The 20,367-nt window shown below is 47.5% G+C and overlaps 2 protein-coding genes across 2 annotated transcripts in view; one reads left to right on the plus strand and one right to left on the minus strand.

The window, feature by feature from the left end:
• The window catches only part of LOC308160697 (calcium uniporter protein, mitochondrial-like), a gene marked incomplete at its 3' end in the record, with an annotated part of 29,681 nt that extends 17,615 nt beyond the window's left edge, over nucleotides 1-12,066 (plus strand). The window contains exons 2-8 of the mRNA XM_080534640.1: nucleotides 7,582-7,651; nucleotides 9,427-9,597; nucleotides 10,040-10,144; nucleotides 10,618-10,778; nucleotides 11,156-11,359; nucleotides 11,700-11,816; nucleotides 11,989-12,066. Of these exons, the coding sequence (XP_080390766.1) occupies nucleotides 7,582-7,651; nucleotides 9,427-9,597; nucleotides 10,040-10,144; nucleotides 10,618-10,778; nucleotides 11,156-11,359; nucleotides 11,700-11,816; nucleotides 11,989-12,066 (906 nt within the window). The remainder of the gene's footprint in view (nucleotides 1-7,581; nucleotides 7,652-9,426; nucleotides 9,598-10,039; nucleotides 10,145-10,617; nucleotides 10,779-11,155; nucleotides 11,360-11,699; nucleotides 11,817-11,988) is intronic.
• Nucleotides 12,067-12,846: 780 nt separating this feature from the next.
• On the minus strand, nucleotides 12,847-19,591 carry LOC308159807 (caspase-6-like). The gene is made up of 8 exons (XM_080533623.1): nucleotides 19,501-19,591; nucleotides 18,999-19,052; nucleotides 18,089-18,125; nucleotides 17,410-17,559; nucleotides 17,202-17,278; nucleotides 16,705-16,880; nucleotides 15,973-16,129; nucleotides 12,847-15,181 (listed from the first exon to the last, which is right to left on the minus strand). The coding sequence occupies exons 1-8, from the start codon at nucleotides 19,529-19,531 to the stop codon at nucleotides 14,946-14,948; spliced, it is 918 nt and encodes a 305-aa protein (XP_080389749.1). The 5' UTR covers nucleotides 19,532-19,591; the 3' UTR covers nucleotides 12,847-14,945.
• Between the last annotated feature and the right edge of the window lie 776 nt (nucleotides 19,592-20,367).

The raw sequence follows: 20,367 nt of genomic DNA on the forward strand, positions 1-20,367 counted from the left end.
AGCAAAGTGTTCGTACCCAGGGTGGGATGGGTCTCTGGAGATCTTGGAGGCCTTCCTGAGGCAGCGTGTGTTGTACAGCTCTTCCAGAGAGGGGAGGGGGGCGCCGGTGATCTTCTGGGCCGTTCTCACGACTCTCTGTAGCGCATTCCTCTCTGCGGCTGTGCAGCTGGAGAACCAGTTGCAGATGCAGTAGGTGAGGATGCTCTCCACTGCGCAGCGGTAGAAGGCCACCAGCATCTCCTGTCCGATGTGGTCTTTCCTGAGGACTCTCAGGAAGAAGAGCCGCTGTTGTGCCTTCTTGATGATGGCTGCTGTGTTCTTCTTCCAGGACAGGTCATCCTGTATGTGCACCCCCAGGAATCGGAGGGTTGAGACTCTCTCCACGCTCCCTCCGTCGATGAGCAGGGGCTGGACCTCAGATTTTTTCCTCCTGAAGTCCACGATGATTTCCTGGGTCTTTGACTGGTTCAGCAGCAGGTTGTTAACTTGCACAGCTTGCTCAGCTGCTCTACCTCATCCCTGTACGCCGCCTCGTCCCCCCCCGAGATGCAGCCCACCACGGTGGTGTCGTCTGCAAACTTTCCGATGGAGTTGCTGTGTTGGACGGGGGTGAAGTCGTAGGTGTAGAGGTTGTAGAGGATGGGGCTTAGCACGCAGCCCTGGGGGGACCCAGTGCTGAGTCTGAGGGCTGTGGAGGTGTGGGAGCCCACCCGCACCCTCTGGGGGCGGTCGGACAGGAAGTCCTTGATCCATGCACATATAGAGTGTGATAGTCCCAGGTCTAGTAGTTTGGTCACTAGCCTGTCTGGAAGGATGGTGTTGAAGGCAGAGCTGAAGTCCACAAAGAGCAGTCTCGCGTAGCTGTTTCCCCTCTCCAGGTGGGATAGAGTGGAGTGGAGAGTCGTCGCGATGGCGTCCTCTGTGGACCTGTGGGCTCTGTAGGCGAACTGGTATGGATCCAGGTTGGGCGGGAGGCGTGTGACTATGTGGGCCCGGACTAGTTTCTCGAAGCACTTCATGATGATTGGTGTGAGTGCCACCGGGCGGTAGTCGTTTAGGCAGCTCACCGTGCTTTTCTTCGGGACTGGGATGATAGTTGAGGTTTTCAGGCAGGGTGGGATGGTGGCCTGGGACAGGGACTGGTTGAAGATGTTGGTGAAAACCCTGGCCAGCTGGTCGGCGCAGTCCCTCAGCACCCGTCCCAGGACGCCATCCGGCCCTGAGGCTTTCCTGGGGTCCACCACCTTCAGCACGCGTCTCACTTCATGCTCTGTGAGGGTGAGGCTGCTGAGAGCTGGAGAGAGTGGTGTTTGTGTTGTGGTTACCTCCGTTCGCCCCTCGTCGAACCGGGCGTAGAAGGAGTTCAGCTTTTCCGCCAGCTGGGGGTCGTCCTCCGCGGCTGTGAGCCTGTTGGCTCTGAAGTTTGTCATCTGCTGAACCCCCTGCCACACCCGCCTGGAGTCGTTGCTCAGGAAACATTCCTCAATCTTCTCTCTGTGGTCTGCCTTGGCCTCCCGGATGCCGCGCTTTAAGTTAGCCCTGGTGGTGCTGTAAAGCAGTGTGCCCTTCCCTGCGAAGGCGTTGTCCCTCTCCTTGATCAGTTTTTGGACCTTCCCAGTCATCCATGGCTTCGTGTTGGGGTAGACCCGGACCCGTTTGTCCACGGTGGCTGAGTTGGTGCAGTTCACTATGTGGTTCAGAACCGACGACGTGAACTGTTCCAGGTCCTCATGCTCATATTCCTGCCATGAGGTGTCATTCAGGCAGATCTGCAGTGGAGCGGACCCTGCTGGCCAGGTTCTGACAGTCTTAGTGGTGATGGGAGCACTTTTCCTCATGGGAGTGTAGGCTGGGATCAGGAGGATTGACACATGGTCAGACATGCCTAGATGAGCTAGCGGTCTAGCCTTGTAAGCAAGCTTGACGTTGGTGTATACCTTATCCAGTGTTTTTTCTCCTCTTGTTGCACATTTAACATGCTGATAGAACTTCGATAGTACTACCTTCAGGTCAGCATGATTGAAATCTCCCGCGATGATGTGTACGGCTTGAGGGTCTGCGCTCAGTCCACTTTTGAGTGTGTGTGTGTGTGTGGTGGTGTGTGTGAGTGTGTGTGTGTGGTGTATGAGTGTGTGCATGGTGTATGAGTGTGTGTGTGTGTGTGTGTGTGTGGTGTATGAGTGTGTGTGTGGTGTCTGAGTGTGTGTGTGTGTGTGTGGTGTATGAGTGTGTGTGTGGTGTATGAGTGTGTGTGTGTGTGTGTGGTGTATGAGTGTGTGTGTGTGTGTGTGTGTGTGTGTGTGTGGTGTATGAGTGTGTGTGTGCGTGTGGTGTATGAGTGTGTGTGTGTGTGTGGTGTATGAGTGTGTGTGTGCGTGTGGTGTATGAGTGTGTGTGTGTGCGTGTGGTGTATGAGTGTGTGTGTGTGTGGTGTATGAGTGTGTGTGTGTGTGGTGTATGAGTGTGTGCGTGTGTGTGGTGTATGAGTGTGTGCGTGCGCGGTGTGCCACATTAATCAACAGAGAAAGTGGCACATGAAAATATCCAGGGGGCTGTTGTCAAGGACGGACACAAACTGCTTTACTTTACCACGGTCCACGAGGCTACAGGGAGGACATGATTTAGCCTATTTTTTTAGCATTTGCGAGGAAACCGGGGGACGCATTTAATTAAAAAGATGTTTCTGGAAAGTTTGTACTGCAAGGAAGTCTGTTTGAATTGATAGTGGGGTTTCTTTTTGGTTAATTCCACCCAGGACACACTGCTGTACTGTGTTTATATGATTCGTTTTCGTCTTTGGCCAGAGGTTCCTGGAATATTGCTTCTGTTTTGTGCTTGAGACGGCATTTCTAGTATTCTCTGTGGTTGTAATTATTGTAGATTTGGCTAGAGAGAACACACGCATGCACGTCGTACACACACACACATACACACACCCCATCTGAACACCTGTCTCGCTGAGGTTGCTTTATAATAGGCACTCTTGGGGATATCATACGGTACACATTCCATCCATCACAATATAGCGTTAGCCGAGTAGAACTTATTTATCTAACAAGCAAACGTTTCCACTTCATGGATCTCAGAGGAGCAGCTGCAGTATTTATGTAACATAAACCCAGTACCACCCAGTATCTATGTCATATAAACCCAGTACCACCCAGTGATGGTCAGTTGTTTTGAGCGTATATGTAACACCTAAAAGGAGGTTATTTCCAAGACACCTCCTAGTAGAGGAAACCATCATACACTATTGTGTGTGTGTGTGTGTGTTTCCTGTTCAAGCCTGCCTCAGCCTCCCCCTGCCTCAGCCTCCCCCTGCCTCAGCCTCCACACAGCCTCCCTCTGCCTCCACCCAGAGACACCCTGCCTCAGCCTCTGCCTCCACCTCCACCCAGAGACAGCCTGCCTCAGCCTCCGCCTCCACCCAGAGACACCCTGCCTCAGCCTCCGCCTCCACCCAGAGACACCCTGCCTCAGCCTCCGCCTCCACCCAGAGACACCCTGCCTCAGCCTCCACCTCCACCCAGAGACACCCTGCCTCAGCCTCCACCTCCACCCAGAGACACCCTGCCTCAGCCTCCACCCAGAGACACCCTGCCTCAGCCTCCACCTCCACCCAGAGACACCCTGCCTCAGCCTCCACCTCCACCCAGAGACACCCTGCCTCAGCCTCCACCTCCACCCAGAGACACCCTGCCTCAGCCTCCACCCTGCCTCAGCCTCCACCTCCGCCCAGAGACACCCTGCCTCAGCCTCCACACAGCCTCCCCCTGCCTCAGCCTCCACCTCCACCCAGACACCCTGCCTCAGCCTCCCCCAGCAGATCTCCTCCAGGCACGGAGCCTTTGGCTAATTAGATGGATACCAGAGAAGCAACATGTACTGCTTCTCACACACTCAGTCATTCTGCATAGCGGACGTTTCCAGTTCATGAACCTCACAGGAGGCAGCTGCAGTATTTGTGTAGCTCAGCTATGCCTGGGTGCCTCCCGGTAAGGTACTATGTCTCAGTTCATAATAATAATAATAATAACTTTTTATTTGTATAGCGCTTTTCCTGCAAACGTTGCAGCTCAAGAGTGTATATGGAGTGTACTATGGAACGCCAAAAACCTAGGTTCTTTCCGAAACACCTCCTTGTAGTGGAAACCAACATACAGTATTGTGGGTGTGTGTGTGTGTGTGTGTGTGTGTGTGTGTGTGTGTGTGTGTGTGTGTGTGTGTGTGTGTGACTGTGTGTGTGTGTGTCTTTCCTGTTTAAGCCTTGTAAACTGAACGGAACAGGTGATGCGTGAGACTGCAGACTGCTTAATCCCTGTGTGCCATAGTCCCAGCGTGCTCTGAGAAGGTTATTTTCGGTCGGAAAAGGCTGGCGACAAAACGAGTGGGGGTTTAGTAGGAGCGTGGTGTGCGGGAGCTGTGTCTTTGTATGCCAGCCACGGCCCTATAAACTCCACTGCCTTGGCTGGCCACGATGGGAGCGGACAGGCCCTATTTATTTAATGGAAGACAAGACAGTTTGTGTGTGTGTGTGTGTGTTTGTGTGTCTGTGGGTGGGTGTGTGTCTGTGTGTGTGTGTGTGTGTGTGTGTCTGTGGGTGTGTGTGTGTGTGTGTGTGTGTGTGTGTCTGGGTGTGTGTCTGTGTGTGTGTGTGTGTGTGTGTGTGTGTGTGTGTCTGGGTGTGTGTCTGTGTGTGGGTGTGTGTGTGTTTCTGTGTGTGTGTGTGTGTGTGTGTGCGCGCGCCTTTGTGCTGTGTCTTGGCCAGGGCGAGTGGGTGGGTCAGCCCTCCTCTCTTATGTCACATTGATTGGATGCGCCCCCTGCTGGTGGGCAGAGGACATTGCAGGGTCTCAGGTGAGTGGTGGTCAACACCCAGGAGGATATCGCTATGGTGCCAGGGACTCCAAGACGCGTTGAGCCAGGACTCCCTAGATCAGGGGTCTCCAAACCTTTTACCATGAGAGCTTTACTCTAAGATGTCCAGAGCTACTCATGTTTTACCCTAGATTGTATTAATGGCAGACTTGCTGATACTGCATATTCAGTTACCAAAACCACATTCTCCTGCTATTCTCTCCTCTCCTCTCTGAGGATGAGGGTTGACACCACATGCTCTGTTCTCTCCTCTCCTCTCCTCTGCTCTCCTCTGCTCTCCTCTGCTCTCCTCTGCTCTGCTCTGCTCTCCTCTCCTCTCCTCTTCTTTCCTCTCCTCTCCTCTCCTACTCTGTGTAAAAGACAAGTGGCAGACATGGGGAAATAATAGTTAATAAACAAGGTTTAGTTAACTTGTGTAAATTAACTACTCCTCTGTATTAAATGTATATTTTCCTTGCCAGTGAGAGGGTTTGACACGGCATGCTGTCCACCAGAGCTTTGTAGTCTGGAGTGTAACCAGACAGGTCTACACTGATCCAGTCAGCCAGGTGTTCATCAATTTGTGTATAATTTGATTTGATTTGAAGTTCAAGTCAGAGAAGCTGGATTCACATTGAGGCCAACAATGAATGTGACTTATGTGCAGTTATGCAGATGTTGTGGTATTTCACATGATCAACAAGGCTCCGAAAATGAGGCCGATGCGATTGGAGCGAGATGTCGTTGTGCAATGTTTGCAAGTCTGTAGCGTCAGCATCAAAAGCTTCACTCAGTGTTTCTGACACAGATATGTCCCCCTCCATGAAGGCAGGCTGATGGACGCCACACAGGGCTCCATTTTGCTACCGGTAGCTCGAAATCTAAGGGTTGGAGACCGCTGCACTCACTATTGATTAGTTGGGGCTAAAGGAATCAATTTTGAAAGAGTCCAATTGATCAATTGAAGCCTTTAGTTGATCAATATTCTAATACAATGGCCTGGGGTGTTTCTGGCCAGAAAGCAGTGGCATAGCATTATCAGTAACCTCTGCTTTGGCAAATTACATTTTACATTTACATTTTTGGCATTTAGCAGACGCCTTTAATCCAAAGCGACTTACAACAAAAACATTTGACTAAGTAAGTGAATCATCTATGCACTATCATAGCAGGAAACAGTAATCTATGCTCAGGCCTGGAGCCATTGGCAGTCTCCGTGCTACTAGAGTGAAGATTCTCATTCCACCAGCGGGGTTCCAGGACAGTGAAAAAGCAAATCTTTTCAAACGCGCTTCTGAACAGCAGGGTCATTTCCATTTTAATGGCGGTGGGTAATGTGCCGTATCGAACAGATCTGTAATTCAGCAGTTATGACCTAAACTAGTCAAGTAGACACTGCTGATATATCTTCTAGTCCAGGTTCACTAGATGATCATGTGTGCCGTGTGTGTGTGCTTGCGTGTGCCCGTGTGTGATGAAGGTTTTACACCCTAAACTGTCCATGTCTTTCCCATGATAGCCTTTTTACCCACTTCCACAGACACAGAGCCTCACATTTGGGGCTATAGCTGCGGCTATGACTTTCTCTTCTCATCTCCGGCTCCTTTCATCCCCTCACGCCACTGCCGCGTCTCCCCTCTCCCCCATTATACATAACGCTCCTACATTATGAGCACTCAGCATCAGATTAGCACTGGGGGGGTGAATTAAATGTGCCGTTCACAGTCCTATTCATATGGAGATGGTCACTGGAGTCTTTCAGCTCCGTTTTGAAGTAGAAGCCTGTGTGAACGTGAGCACACACACTGAGACAGACAGACAGACAGACACCCTTTTTTGAGGTCGCCTCCGTGAGATTAGGGGGCTCTTTGGCCGCTCCGCGTCATGGATTTCAATGGGACTGGATTGGCATAAAAGCCCATCCTAAAACCTATCCTACGCTGTTCAATCCGTGTAGCGAAGCGCTCAAGTGCGTACTTAGGTGGGAGAGTGGAGGGACAAAATAGCCGGCGGCTCTAGGCGCAGAGAGATATGGTTGTGCATATGAACAGTGTCCCCCCCCCACCCGAACCGAAAAGGTAATTCAGAGGGAGAAAGTGCTGGCTAGGATGTTGAGCTGTTCAGTTGTTTTGTATGCTTTTATGCCCTTTTTGTATCGACCCGGAGGGGTTTTTCAGTCTGGCCAGCGAGCGAGAGGAGAAGGATGTTGTCTGTTTATTGATATAAAGGTAATATAGACGGCTTGTATCAGCAGAAAGACCTTATGCATTGCAGTCAGCGAAAAAAATACACTGGCTTTTAATACGTCTAAGGTTATTGGCAGACTGCATGCAGACAGATAAGGCGTTTCAAATATATCTTTTTGTGAAGCGTATTTATTCATTTCCCTGTTGCAACTGGTAACTTGCAGCTTTTCTGAATGATGATATTCAAACATCAGGGGTTCACACCCAGGTGAAGGGAGGAGATAGGCCTACTGTCCTGGAAACAGACTATTTGCTGACTCACCCTTTTTTTTCACCAGGAAGAAAGGGCAGTAAATGTTACGGTTTGCAGACATCCACGTTTGCCAAGAGAGGTCTCCTGTTGATTCTGAAGTAATTGAGCTGAACTGAGCATGATCTCTCCCTCCCTCCCTTCCTCCCCCTCCCTCCCTCCCTCCCTCCCCCTCCCTCCCTTCCTCCCCCTCCCTCCCTTCCTCCCCCCCTCTTACTTTCGTCTCAGATCCAGCCAAGACAACACCAGTGGGGGCGGCGCCAAGTCGTCTTCAGCAGTACACTAGCGCCCTCCAGTGGTAAGATACTGTCCCTGACCGTTTCTGTACTTCTGTCATCGTGATAGCCCTTTGCACTGATTGTTCCAAATTCCTACATATCACATATCACATATATCCAGGGCCGCTTGGGAGATATGCGAGGCCCTGTGCGAAGTCAGATTTGCGAGGCCTTTTATAATGATGTAGGCTAAAAAATAAAAAATAAAAGTTTTTTTCCCCCTTTTTTTTTCTTTCTTTCCTAACACCAGGGGAGCCACCCCTCCTAAATTTCGTTGTTTGGTACCTGTACTGTAGCAATGACAATAAAGACCATTCATTCATTCATTCATTCATTCCATTCATTCATTCATACTGTTATAACCGCGCGACACGCACGCACCGATATGCAAGAAATGCGCTCACATGCTGTGCTGATAGACAATAGCATATCTACTTATTTAGATAGTTTACAACCATGTTTGTTTCATTTCAAACCTTTTATACTCGTAAAGGATTAGGATTTAGGATAAAGCAGTCATCATACCCAACATTAAATACGCACAAGCCATTATTGACATGAATAGAGATGTTACTCACCACCATGTAGGCCTATCCTTTATGTTGAAAAGCTTACAGCAAAAGCAAAAAGACATGTCCCGTTTTTGAGAGTATACAAGCCACTTTCTTTCTATTTTTTCCCCATTTGGTAGTTTTCGGAGAAATAAAGTTTCACTAAAGTTCCTGTTCTCATTATTTTTAGGATAACTAAATCCAGGTTTCATCTTTGGGGGACCTCTTCTAATGATCACTTCTGTAACTGTAGAGTCCATATGTACCGGCCAATTTACCAGGATCATCATACATGACATATCTAACACCGTAGGCTCGTCTTGCGTTCCATCACTCTCAGCCCTGCTGCTGCTCTGAGTAGCTCCATCTTCCGCCTCCGTATCCTCTACTTCGCCACTCCTGACCATCATCACCTGGGGCTGGGCAGCCCCACTGCTGCCGGTGTAGCTGTTGTCCTCCTCCACCTCAGAGACATCATCTTTGCCTCTCAGGGGGGGCTGTGCCGTGCTACTACTAGCATTGCTAGTGCTAGCAGTAACGTTAGCTTTTTCGGTGCTAACGGGAGCCTCACTTGTTTTTAGAAATGTTTCGAACGAACCTCTAAGCGAGGCCCTGAAGCCTTCCTTTCTTTTATTTGTATTTCTTTTTTCAGCACCCGATTAACATTTTCTTCCTCGGTCTCATTCCCTCTGCATTTTGTCCGTTGCACTAAGCAGTCACTATGCACAACAAGTGTCAACGCGCGCCCCAAAATTCTTTTCACGTTTCACGTAAGGTGTCATAGGGGGAAATTACTTTTTTCTGTTGCTAAGAATCTCCCTGTCCTACAGGTATGCTAGATTTTAGATGTATGATTGACTATGATTATCACATGTGTGAACATTTAGAAATGTATATATGGTCCCTTGCCTGGCGCTTTGGAGGGCCTCGCCAGCCAGGGTACAAAAAAAAAAAAAAAAAAAAAAATATATATATTTTTTTTACCCTGCCTCACGCGAGGCCCTCCAAAGCGCGAGGCCCTGTGCCACCGCCCCAGCTAGCCCCCCCTTAAAGCGGCCCTGCATATATCATATCCTATAACACATAGCCATACAGGGAATCAATTCGATATCATAATGTGACTTATTGCTGATAATAAGTTCTCTAAAATAATGATCAGGGAGTCATTTAAAACAGGCATTTCATGGGGCATACACTGGACACAGACAGTGACGTTGAACAGTGTGTTGTTCTCTGACCTGTAGATGTGTCGGTGAACTACAAACATGGCCGCCCGGTGTTGTCGGTGCCGCTGCCCTCCAGGCAGGAGCGGTGCCTCTTCTTCCTCAGGCCCATGATGATGAGCGTAGGGGACCTCCTCACCCACCTGCAGGAGGAGGACCCTGGGGTCACCTCCGCCTCCATCCTCACCACGGGTAGGGGCCTCTGGCTTTACACACACACACACACACACACACACACACACACACACACACACACACACATATACACATAGGCACACGCATACACACACACACACACACACACACACACATACATTTACACATAGGCACACGCATACACACACATACATATACACATAGGCACACGCATACACACACACACACATATACACATAGGCACACGCATACACACACATATACACATAGGCACACGCATACACACACACACACACACATACATATACACACGCACACACACACACATACATTTACACATAGGCACACGCATGTGTACACACAGCCGTGTACACACACACACACGCACACACACACACACACACACACGCACACACACACTGCTGTCTCTCTCTCTCTCTCTCTCTCTCTCACACTATAACACTGTTGTCCTCTACAGACGGAGCGTCCATACCCAACACCACCTTGATAGACACTTTGCTGGACAACGACTTCCAGCTCCACATCAATGATGTCGTTTACAACGTCCAGTCTCCGGAAAAAGGTAACACCGATGAAGAGTTGTCATATGATGATGATGATGATGATTATGATGATTATGATGATGATTATATTTTTTTACTAAGCTAGAGAAGAATCTCCCACTAGACTTGTAAGTGAATTTAATCTGGCTGAATAATGCGTGTTATTGTGAAGTTGTGCCGTTTAATCAGTGTTTGCTCTTCTAGCACGACGACTGCCAATGGCCCCAGGCCTGAGCATAGATGACTTTTTCCTGCTGTGACTGGTGGATAGATGGTTCACTCACTTAGTCAAATGTGTTTGTTGTAAGTCGCTTTGGATAAATGCTAAATGCCAACAATGTAAATGTAATGATGATGATGATGATGATTGATGTGGCTCAATCATTTCTTCCCCCTCCTCCTCTTCTTCCCCTCCCCCCACCCCCTACCTCCCCCTTCTTCCTCCCCTACCCTCCACAACTTCCTGCCCTCCCCCCCCCCCCTCCCCCTACAGAAGTGGCGTCCGGCGGCCGTGCGCGGGGGGTGGAGGACATGAAGCACATGGTCCACCTGCTCCACACGGCCCTCCACCTGTCGGACCACCACCTCCTCCAGGAGAGGCAGCTGCTGGGGCGCCTGGACGGCCTCAAGCAGGAGCTCTCTCCCCTGGAGGAGGTACGGGAGGAGAGACGAGGCTCTCCTTTTCTTTCTTTTTTCAACTCTCTTTCCGTCTGTCCCTCTTCTGTCAATCACTCCCTCTCTGCCTCAGTGGTGCTGTACTTACACTAGACCTCCCCTATCTCTCCAGTCCCTCTCTCTCTCTCTTCTGTCTTTGATTTTTTTCGCTCCTTCTATCCCTCCCCCCTCTCTCTTTATCAGTCTCACTTTAATGCAGCTCTCTCTACTTTTGCTTTCATTCTTCATTAACCCAGACTAAAGGTGGTACCAGCTGTGTGTGTGTGTGTAAATAAAATTACCATTGATTAGCCTCTGCGTGTAATCTCTAATCTCTAATCTCTAACCTCCACTCCCTCTGCCTATGACTCCTACAGGCTAAGGTCAAGATAGCGCGCAGGGCAGAGTTCAGCTCGTCGAGGACCGTGTGGACCGGCATGGCGGTGCTGTCTGTGCAGGGCGGGGCACTGGCCTGGCTCACCTGGTGGGTGTACTCCTGGGACGTCATGGAGCCGGTCACCTACTTCCTCACCTACGCCACCAGCATCGGAGTCTTCTCCTACTATGTCCTCACCAAGGAGGTAAGACACCAGTCCAGTCCAGTCCAGTCCAGATCAGTTCAGTTTAATCCAGTCCAGTCCAGTTCTGTTCACCACCAGCATTGGCCAAAATGACCCGTCTCCTCCCCTCCACACCTGTGCGGCCCATAGTCCTCTAGGGCCAGATGTAGAACCAAGCAGGTCAGACACGTCCTCATCCACAACCCACAGTCCTTCCAGTGTCCTGTGTGGACATGTGCCCTATCAGGGTTCAAATTACTTTTGACTCCTTGGGAGTTCCCAATATCTATCACTTCAACGTTTTAGAGAGGGGCCGACATTGCTATTCCTGTTGCTATTCTAACCCCCCTCCCCTCCCCAGGATTACGTTTACCCAAACGCTAAAGACAGGCAGTTCCTCCATTACTTCTACAAGGGGGCCAAGAGAGAGAGCTTCGATGTGGAGAAGTACAATGAGCTGAGGGAAGAGTTGGCAGAGGTACGGGACGTTATTTATTTAGTTTGTGGTTGGATGTTTAATACACACTGCAGTACTTATGTTCCACTGCTGATTACATTCTCCATTGAGCTGAGGAATCTGATCCATTAGGAGCTTCTGCTGACCATCGTTTTCTTACTGTGTGTGTGTGTGTGTGTGTGTCGTCCATCAGGTGGAGGAGGACCTGAGACGTCTGAGGAACCCAACCCAACTTCAAATGCCCGTGGAGCACATTCAGCCCAAGCAATGAAGAGTATAGAGCATTCACACACACACACACACACACACACTGTCTCAAACTGAAGGACTGAGCAACACATACACACCATTTCTTCCACTTTTATTTTTAATAACGGTGCCTTTTTCTTTTTCTAATCCTGCGTGTCATTTTAGTGTTTTGTTTACATAGTTGATGACCTAGATAGATACATACCTAGATAGATAGATAGATAGATAGATAGACAGACAGATAATTTATTGATCCTCAAGGGGAAATGAAGGTGTTACAGCAGCTCACATTACAAACAACAAAATAAAGTGACAACAGAATAATAAAATAAAATAAATTATTAGACATCCGACGCATTATTTACCGTGAGAACAGTCCAGTGTGATTTAACATCACCCCGACATGAGCCTCCTCAGGAAATTAAGCTGGCTCGGGAAATACGAAATATTGAAATACATATGAGCAAGCAATTTCCTGCATATTGATCACATCTTGCCTGCACTGAATTGCATACCATTAATAATTTAAATAAACTCAAGAGTATCTGCTATCAGCGCTGGACAGAATGTGTAAAAGATGAAAAGATGTTCCGTTGTGATTGTTTACAAAAGAAAAACAGAACAGAGAGGGACGCACATTTGATTGTCATGTTTTATTTGATCATATTTCAGCAGTCTCACCACCGTCATTACATGCAGCTAAGAAATAACAATTCAAAGGAGTGTTTTAAAAAACAAAAATGATAATGCTAGACATCACAATGCCCATCTCCCAATATGTACGAGCCACACAGTACTGTATTTCCCTAACAGACCGATACTAAGAAAACACACAGCGTTAGACACTGTTAGGCCTAGTTTACACTGCAAGCGGCAACCTCAGCTGCGCGTGAGCGTGACGCAAACTGCTGCAGCTCTCACTGTTGCGGCTTCCATACTGGCAGCGTTTCTGCTGTAGCTCTGACTGTGACAGAAATAGGTATGCGAGAGTCCGACTCTCTAGCTGGCGTGCCGCAGGCAGACGTGCGTCTCACGCGGGCTGTGTAGCTGCTCTAACCCGTTAGCATGGGCTGTATGGCTGCTCTAACCCGTTAGCATGGGCTGTATGGCTGCTCTAACCCGTTAGCATGGGCTGTATGGCTGCTCTAACCTGTTAGCATGGGCTGTGTGGCTGCTCTAACCCGTTAGCATGGGCTGTATGGCTGCTCTAACCCGTTAGCATGGGCTGTATGGCTGCTCTAACTCGTTAGCATGGGCGCCAAAATGAAACGCACACGCACTGCTGAGGTTGGCGCTTGCGGTGTAAACCGGGCCTGAAGCAGTGGTTCATCACTGAAAACAACATGATCCCCGTTTCCTATGATGCCCCTTAGAAACAGGATTAAAAACATGACTTGGTGTCCAGCACTCAGGTTGACATACTAACGTCCGGTACCTTGTGATTGTGCATTGCTCTGGTGTCTGAGTTCCTCACCGTGGATTGAATAAATAAACACAAGCTGTGTTAAACATCACAACTGGTGAATAACATCACAACTGGTGAATAACATCACAACTGGTTCGCCGATTGGAGGTTGGACCTGTAATCCTGTGTCCTGAGTTGTCTTGAGAAATATAAAAGCGCACTTGAGTGTATTTCCTGACTTAGTATTACAGATGTAGAGGAAAGTGTACATATGTCAAACTTGGTGCTGTAAAAGAGTAAAAAACCCAGCTGCTACATGCACTTAACGGAAGATGATGAACTACAAAGAAGTGTGTGATTAAAAAACAATTGATGTGGATTTATCAAAGCATGGCTCGAGTACTACCCATAGGGACAGAACACAATGTATGTTGACTTTGGTCTCCCTGAGTCAGGTGTCATATGAGACAACTTGTAGTGTTTACAGATGCGTCTGAAAGCCAAAACAACCCAGCTCCCTGAGGTACTTTCCATATCAGAGCTGTTTTGTTCACACTTAGCATGCAAAGCTACATTTGGAATGGTAAACGGCAACGACACATCAAAGTACAAAACGCAAACATGAATTCCCTTTTTGGAAGGAGCCAGCTCGGGAAGCGGAGGTCCCAGTGATGGAGACACAAGCTTCCATCCGGATGGGCTCGTGAAAACTAAACTGATTGGTATGGTTTTTGGAATATACATGTGGTCATAATTAGTACATCCAAGAGACTACAAGCCAAGGCACGGGTGTTACAACTAAATCCTCCTTAAAAACAATCACCTACAAAATACACTGGAGTTACTCGAGAAGAGAAATCATTGTTGCTCAATTACTATTCTCGTCTTGCACACCTGCCTTGCATACGCATTCCATGACCCTCTCAGTACCCGTTGTGAAAGCCCAGGAGAAAAGCAGGTCTGACCAGAATGGAAAAGGCTTGTAGGTCCTGTTGTTAACAACAGAATGTGGTTCAACAAAAACACAGCAGTGGGTCTGAGCTAAAGTGATTAGCACAAGACTGACTGTGACATAGAATCACGGCTCGTCGATCAGCAAAGGAAGAGATGTGTACAGCAGGAATCATCGAAATGTTCAAGACCTAACCCATTAAAAAGCCTAATACTCAAGACATAACACAAATTAATGTAAAAAGTATGTCTAGAGTGCAGTTTAACCGGAAAAAAAGGAAAAACCTTACAATTTGATCATGGACAATTCTTTCCCCACGAACCGACATTAAAAATGACTAATTTAAAAGGGGGGAATACAGCAGGTAGATGGTGCAGGTAGCTGCCAGGGTTGGGCTCAAATTTCATGAGTTTCCTCTCTGTTGAATTAAGACAGGAATTTAGGAATGTAATTTGATTCCTGAATTTCAGGGTTGGGCTCAAATTTTGGATGGAATCGAGCCCAACCGTGGTAGCTGTGAATAGGACATGGAGCGGGGGGGTCACTATTTCCTGGCTCGGAAATAGAGCTTCTTGGTCAGCATGGAGGCGAAACAGGGGACTTGTTTCTTCCCGATGGCGGTCCAGTCGTTGCAGTTCCCCACCATCCTCCTGGACACCATCCTGTTGACCAGCGTCAGGAGCTCGGTGAATTCCAGGGAGTCTCCAAACTTCTTAAAGGCCTGGCACAAATCCTGGATGTACCAGGAGCCGTTGATGGTCTCACGATGGGAATAATAGCCTGGACAGACAGACAGACAGACAGACAGACAGAGAGAGAAAGAGACAGAGAGACAGGCAGAGAGAGACAGAGATAGACAGACAGACAGAGAGAGAGACAGACAGTCAGAGAGAGACAGAGATAGACAGAAAAGAACAATGTGAGAAGTTTGAGAAGTTGACTGTCCGCTCGAGCTGTAAAAGATCATTTTCTTTAATAAATATTATACTTAGATTTAAAGCAAGTTCCTATCTTGAGTCTCATTAATAATCTATAACACACTTCTCCTCTGAACAGTGTCAGGCTAACTCACTCTGACTCCTCTACTGTTATTGGAACCCCACTATAGAGAGGTAAACAAGGTCTCTGGATATTCTCTCAATGGCATAACCCTAGTACAGCGCAGTGCAGTACATTTCATCTAAGCATTATCAACACCGTTCTCACTCGCAGCTGTAGGTGGCTGTATTACCACACCAGACGGTGCAGTATGACAACTGTGCATTTGGGTGCAGTACCAGGCCTGTAACTAGAAGTGTGTACAATATAAGGGCCAAGAAGCCTAAGACCACCCACTCAGATACCCTCAGTGTTCTATGCTAAACAGTAGGGGGAAAAAAAAAACGTTTCCAATGTTTCCGTATGGGTTTCGACAACGGAAACTTTTGGAAACGATCGGAGCGTTTCCCAAACTTAAGGGACTTTCGCAACCCTGATCCTACATCAACGCCACACATCTCAGCTCCGTCCCGTTCTGTCTCCGACGGCAACGGCGGGTTATCCCGGCGGCGGCAGCGGGCTCGGCTCCTCACCTTCGGCCACGGAGTAGCACATGATGAAGTCCGCCCCGGCCGGGAGGGTGTAGACCACGCCGGCGTCCACCTCCACCCTGTTGGTCTGGCTCTGCATGTCGCTGTCCACCACGTCCATGGGGGTCACCGGCTCGTCGTGCTTGTCCCCGCGGCACGCCTGGCCACGACAAACACACGTCAACAAGTTAGGGTGTGGTGTGCAGTGTGTGCGTGTGTGTTTGTCAGTGTGTGTGTATACAAGCTCCAGTCCATCACATAGAAGTGTCACCGGACAGACAAATCATGTCGATTTTATTGTCGAGGTAAAAGGGACAAACGGTCAAAGGTTTCTGTCTTCAAAATGGCTTTCACCGTACACCCGAGCTTCTAAATGTTTGTTGCCTTTTGAGTATACAGCGTGTAAAGGTATCCATCCGTAATGCCTTGGTTTACACGACTCGTGACATTTGAATTATAAGGTTCTCACTCCATTTTTTGTCAAAATTTTGTTTTTTGCATAATCTGATCCATTAGGTGTTTATTAATGCCTGTGTGGTGTTATTTTTTAAATGTTGAATTTTTTTGTTAGTAATTAATAAAATACAAAGGTTCCATCTCACAAAACATAATGGAATGTCAAAACTTTGACGCTCAATATCTCTGAACTACCCTAAACGGAGATAGAACCTTCTAATTCTAAGCTCACGGACTGACATAATGTTGGATTGGGTGTGAGAGACCCCGAGTTCTTACCTGCAGTATGAAGATCTTGGGTTTCCCCACCAGACTCCGGCACTTGTCCCCCTTGAACAAGGCGGTGATGTCCTGGATGTAGATCTTGCCGTCGAACGCGTAGACATGGTCGTTCTCTCCGTGGCTCAGGAACACGCAGACAAAGCAATCGGCGTCGCCGTGGTTATCTTGGGCAGCTATGGGATGGATAAACAGTGATATATATATATATGTTATGGTACATGTGGGAATACGGTACATGTGGGAAAACTAGGGTTAGGGTTAGGGGTTAGGTGCTAGGGTGCTAGGGTTAGACATGCCAGCATGTACCAAGTCGACGTAGCACCTAACCCTAACCCTAGTTTTCCCACATGTACCGTAATCCCACATGTACCATAACATATACATATATATATATAATACTATAGATCTCTGATGATGAAGTGATATGTGCTTTAGAAGATTATTCCAGACCCTGCGGTGCTGGATGTATGAGAGCGTTGGGTTTTAGTGCTTACCTTCACTGATTTTAGTCAAGACTTGCTCCAGTTTCAGGTCATTATAGGCCTCGACTTCAAAGTTCAGATCCTGAAATCTAAAAAAAGAAGAAAAAAAACACACAACAAAACAATCAAAATCATTCAAGTCCCTCGAGTTGACTGAACAGCTGGCTTCCTCTCCGCCGACTCGGCTAGTGTGTCTGTTGGTGTCGGAGGTGACGATGACCTTTTGACCAGGTTGTCGCGGTCGGCGTTGGTCCCGTTGCGCTGGCCCAGCCTCAGGTGCCAGAAGAAACGCTCCTGGTTGAAGATGAGCGCCAGGCCGCGACGCTTGTGGTCCATCTTGTACTCCTCCGCCGGGTCCAGGGAGGACGAGCTGCGGAGAGAGAAGACACTGAAACTAACGCTCATCTCAGCATCTTCGACAGGTTACTACAGGCGCTGTGTGTGTGTGTGTGTGTGTGTGTGTGTGTGTGTGTGTGTGTGTGTGTGTGTGTGTGTGGCTTGGATGCCAAAGTAGTCAAACAACATTCTCTCACCACACTGCCAACAAGGAACAAGGATCAAGGAACTGCACAGTTGTTTTTTTTAACACTGATTCATTCATTCATTCATTCATTCTTTCTCTTTCTCTTTCTCTTTCTCTCCCTCAGACAATAAGTACTCTATTTAATCTCTTTAACAGTACAGTATGTGCATACAGTCTTCCAGTAATAATTATAATAATAACTTTTATTCGTATAGCACTTTTCCTGCAAACATAGCAGCTCAATACTCGTGTGTGTGTCACTCTCTCTCTGTAGTATTTCATCATCCAGATACATTGTGTGTGTGCATGTCTCTCTCTGTCTCTGTCTCTCTCTCATCCAGATAGGCCACATTCCCAGTGTTAAAATTCCAATTACCTTGTGTAGAAGGCATCTGTTTCTGTAAGGTTCTCAGCTGGCATGGGAATAGAGCATAAAATAGGAACAGTCATCTACTGTGAAAATCTATAAAACGTCATACTGCAGGAATACATATGTTCCGACTTTGTAACACTTTTATGTGTCTTTACAGCCTTGTTTTGATATATCAAACACTGGATTTGATTGAAATAGCCTCAATTGCTTTTGGGATCAGATTTCGTTTTTTACGGCTATTGTCATAAGCCGTGAAACCATGGAAACGGTCTGTGGATCGATCAGATCACCTCTAGAGGTCAAGCAGCCATTGTCCTCTAAGAACCCAGTCCATGGCCGGTGACTGGTAGTGAAAGATTCTATGGGCTGGTAAACAGGTTTCTCCTTCTATCAATGGCCCCGGGCCTGAGCTAGATTACTCTTCCTGCCACGAATGGTGGACTGATGATTCATATGCTTAGTATTCAAATGTATTGATTGTAAGTCGCTTTGGAATAAGGCGTCTGCTAAATGCCAAAAATGTAAAATGTAAATGTAAACACCAGGAGTCAAACGTGACTACACTCTTCTATTGTAAATGATATGTTCTTGTGCTAATGATGCAGGTGTCGCTGGGGGAGGCAGGATGTTGGGCAATTCTTTCAGCTGAGAGGGAAAAAGGGGATTTTCCAGCATTTTTCCTAGCTCCCTCACAGGTGACACTATCACGTCTCAAGATTTGTCAGATGTTAATCATTATCAGCAACAACATTAACATGTTAAACATTAATAAGTGTACTTTCAGTTTACTATGATATGGTGGTTAACAGTGCCTCAAACTCTCTTTCAGTTTTGGTTTTAAAAGGATTACTCCTATCTTGTAAGCATTAAGCACAAAGGTTACCATAATTTCATAACTCCTGTAATCTAGTACCTGTTTTATCTGCTGATACTGCTGTTGTTTTACTACTGTCCTTTTCAACCGTCCCTGTTTGGGGAGAGAGAAAATATTCAAACGACAAAAGTGACTAATATTATTGAACTCCAGGCATGTCTTTGTAGATCATGTTGAACACCTGTCATCAATCCAATGCGCTTTGTTTTGGTCAAGCAGACAATCTCTGCATATCTGCCTGTCCCGTGTTCAGCCGACTGGACCGAATCACGGACAGTTACAGTAGAGATCATATATATGCGTGCATCTAATAATACAATCTACAGGAGGTCAGAGTATGGTGGAACAAGTTTTACAACTTCACTCAATAACTGCTAGACTGTCTGTCCGGAGGAGGCTCAGGGTGCGTGTTTTTGGAGATTGTCTTGTCAGCTACACATACTGTGTCCACAACTTCTCATAAATCCCATAATAACCACCAAAGAGAAGGAAACAAAAGAAACATATACTAGATAGATCGATATAGAGAACACTTAATTACCTTGACTTTCTTTACTCCCCGGGTGAGACATGGCGCAGGTTTCGATGTACACAACTGAATAATGTATGTGCTCTGCTAGTACTGACTGAGGAGGAGATATCCCGCCCCTTTTAACGTGATTGGTTGATCTCCCTGTAGGTGGCACACAAGTGGCAGTTGAAAATGCTAATCAAATGCTGTCATCAATGTAACAACTTCCGTATCGCCACTCCAGCTCCGTTTACTCCAGCTCTCTTCCATAGAGGGACCGGTGAAATGCCAAGAGTCCCCAGTAGGTTTGGACTGACCACGGTTGACCGCGATGACCCCGGGACGGCACGTTGAAACATGCCAGGGTCCTGCAGGTGAAGTGGGAGGGGGGAGGTGGGGAGGGTGGAGGTGGAGGTGGGGCACAGGACAGAGCCGGAGGCATGTCCCGGTAATGTGCCGTTACTATGATCTAAACTCACAGACTTTATTTAGGGTTAGGGCTAAATAAGTTACCTGTGGCCTAGTCATGGGGCCAGTAAAACGGAGATCAGGGGCCTGTGTTAATGGGGCGGAGGTGAGATGCAGGCATTAACAAAACCTTCATGTTTTGCACCAGTTATGATTAAACACAAACACTTCTATCAATGTCTTTTTTCCATTAACTATTGTCTTTTTAAATGTTTTCTCTATTTACTTCTTATATTTGCTTTTATTCATTGTATTTTTTTATTTTCTTATGCTCCTCTTGCTGTAATTTTAAATGTATGTAAAGCACTTTGAATTGCCCCTGTTGTATGAAATGTGGTATACAAATAAACTTGCCTTGCCTTGCCTTGCCATTCTTGTTGTTAATGTTACTGGAATAACTAGACACTGTTCCTACATGTCTGCTTGTAC

This window comes from Nansenia antarctica (genome assembly GCF_963989245.1).
Source record: "Nansenia antarctica genome assembly, chromosome: 6".
Taxonomy (NCBI): Eukaryota; Metazoa; Chordata; class Actinopteri; order Argentiniformes; family Microstomatidae; genus Nansenia; species Nansenia antarctica.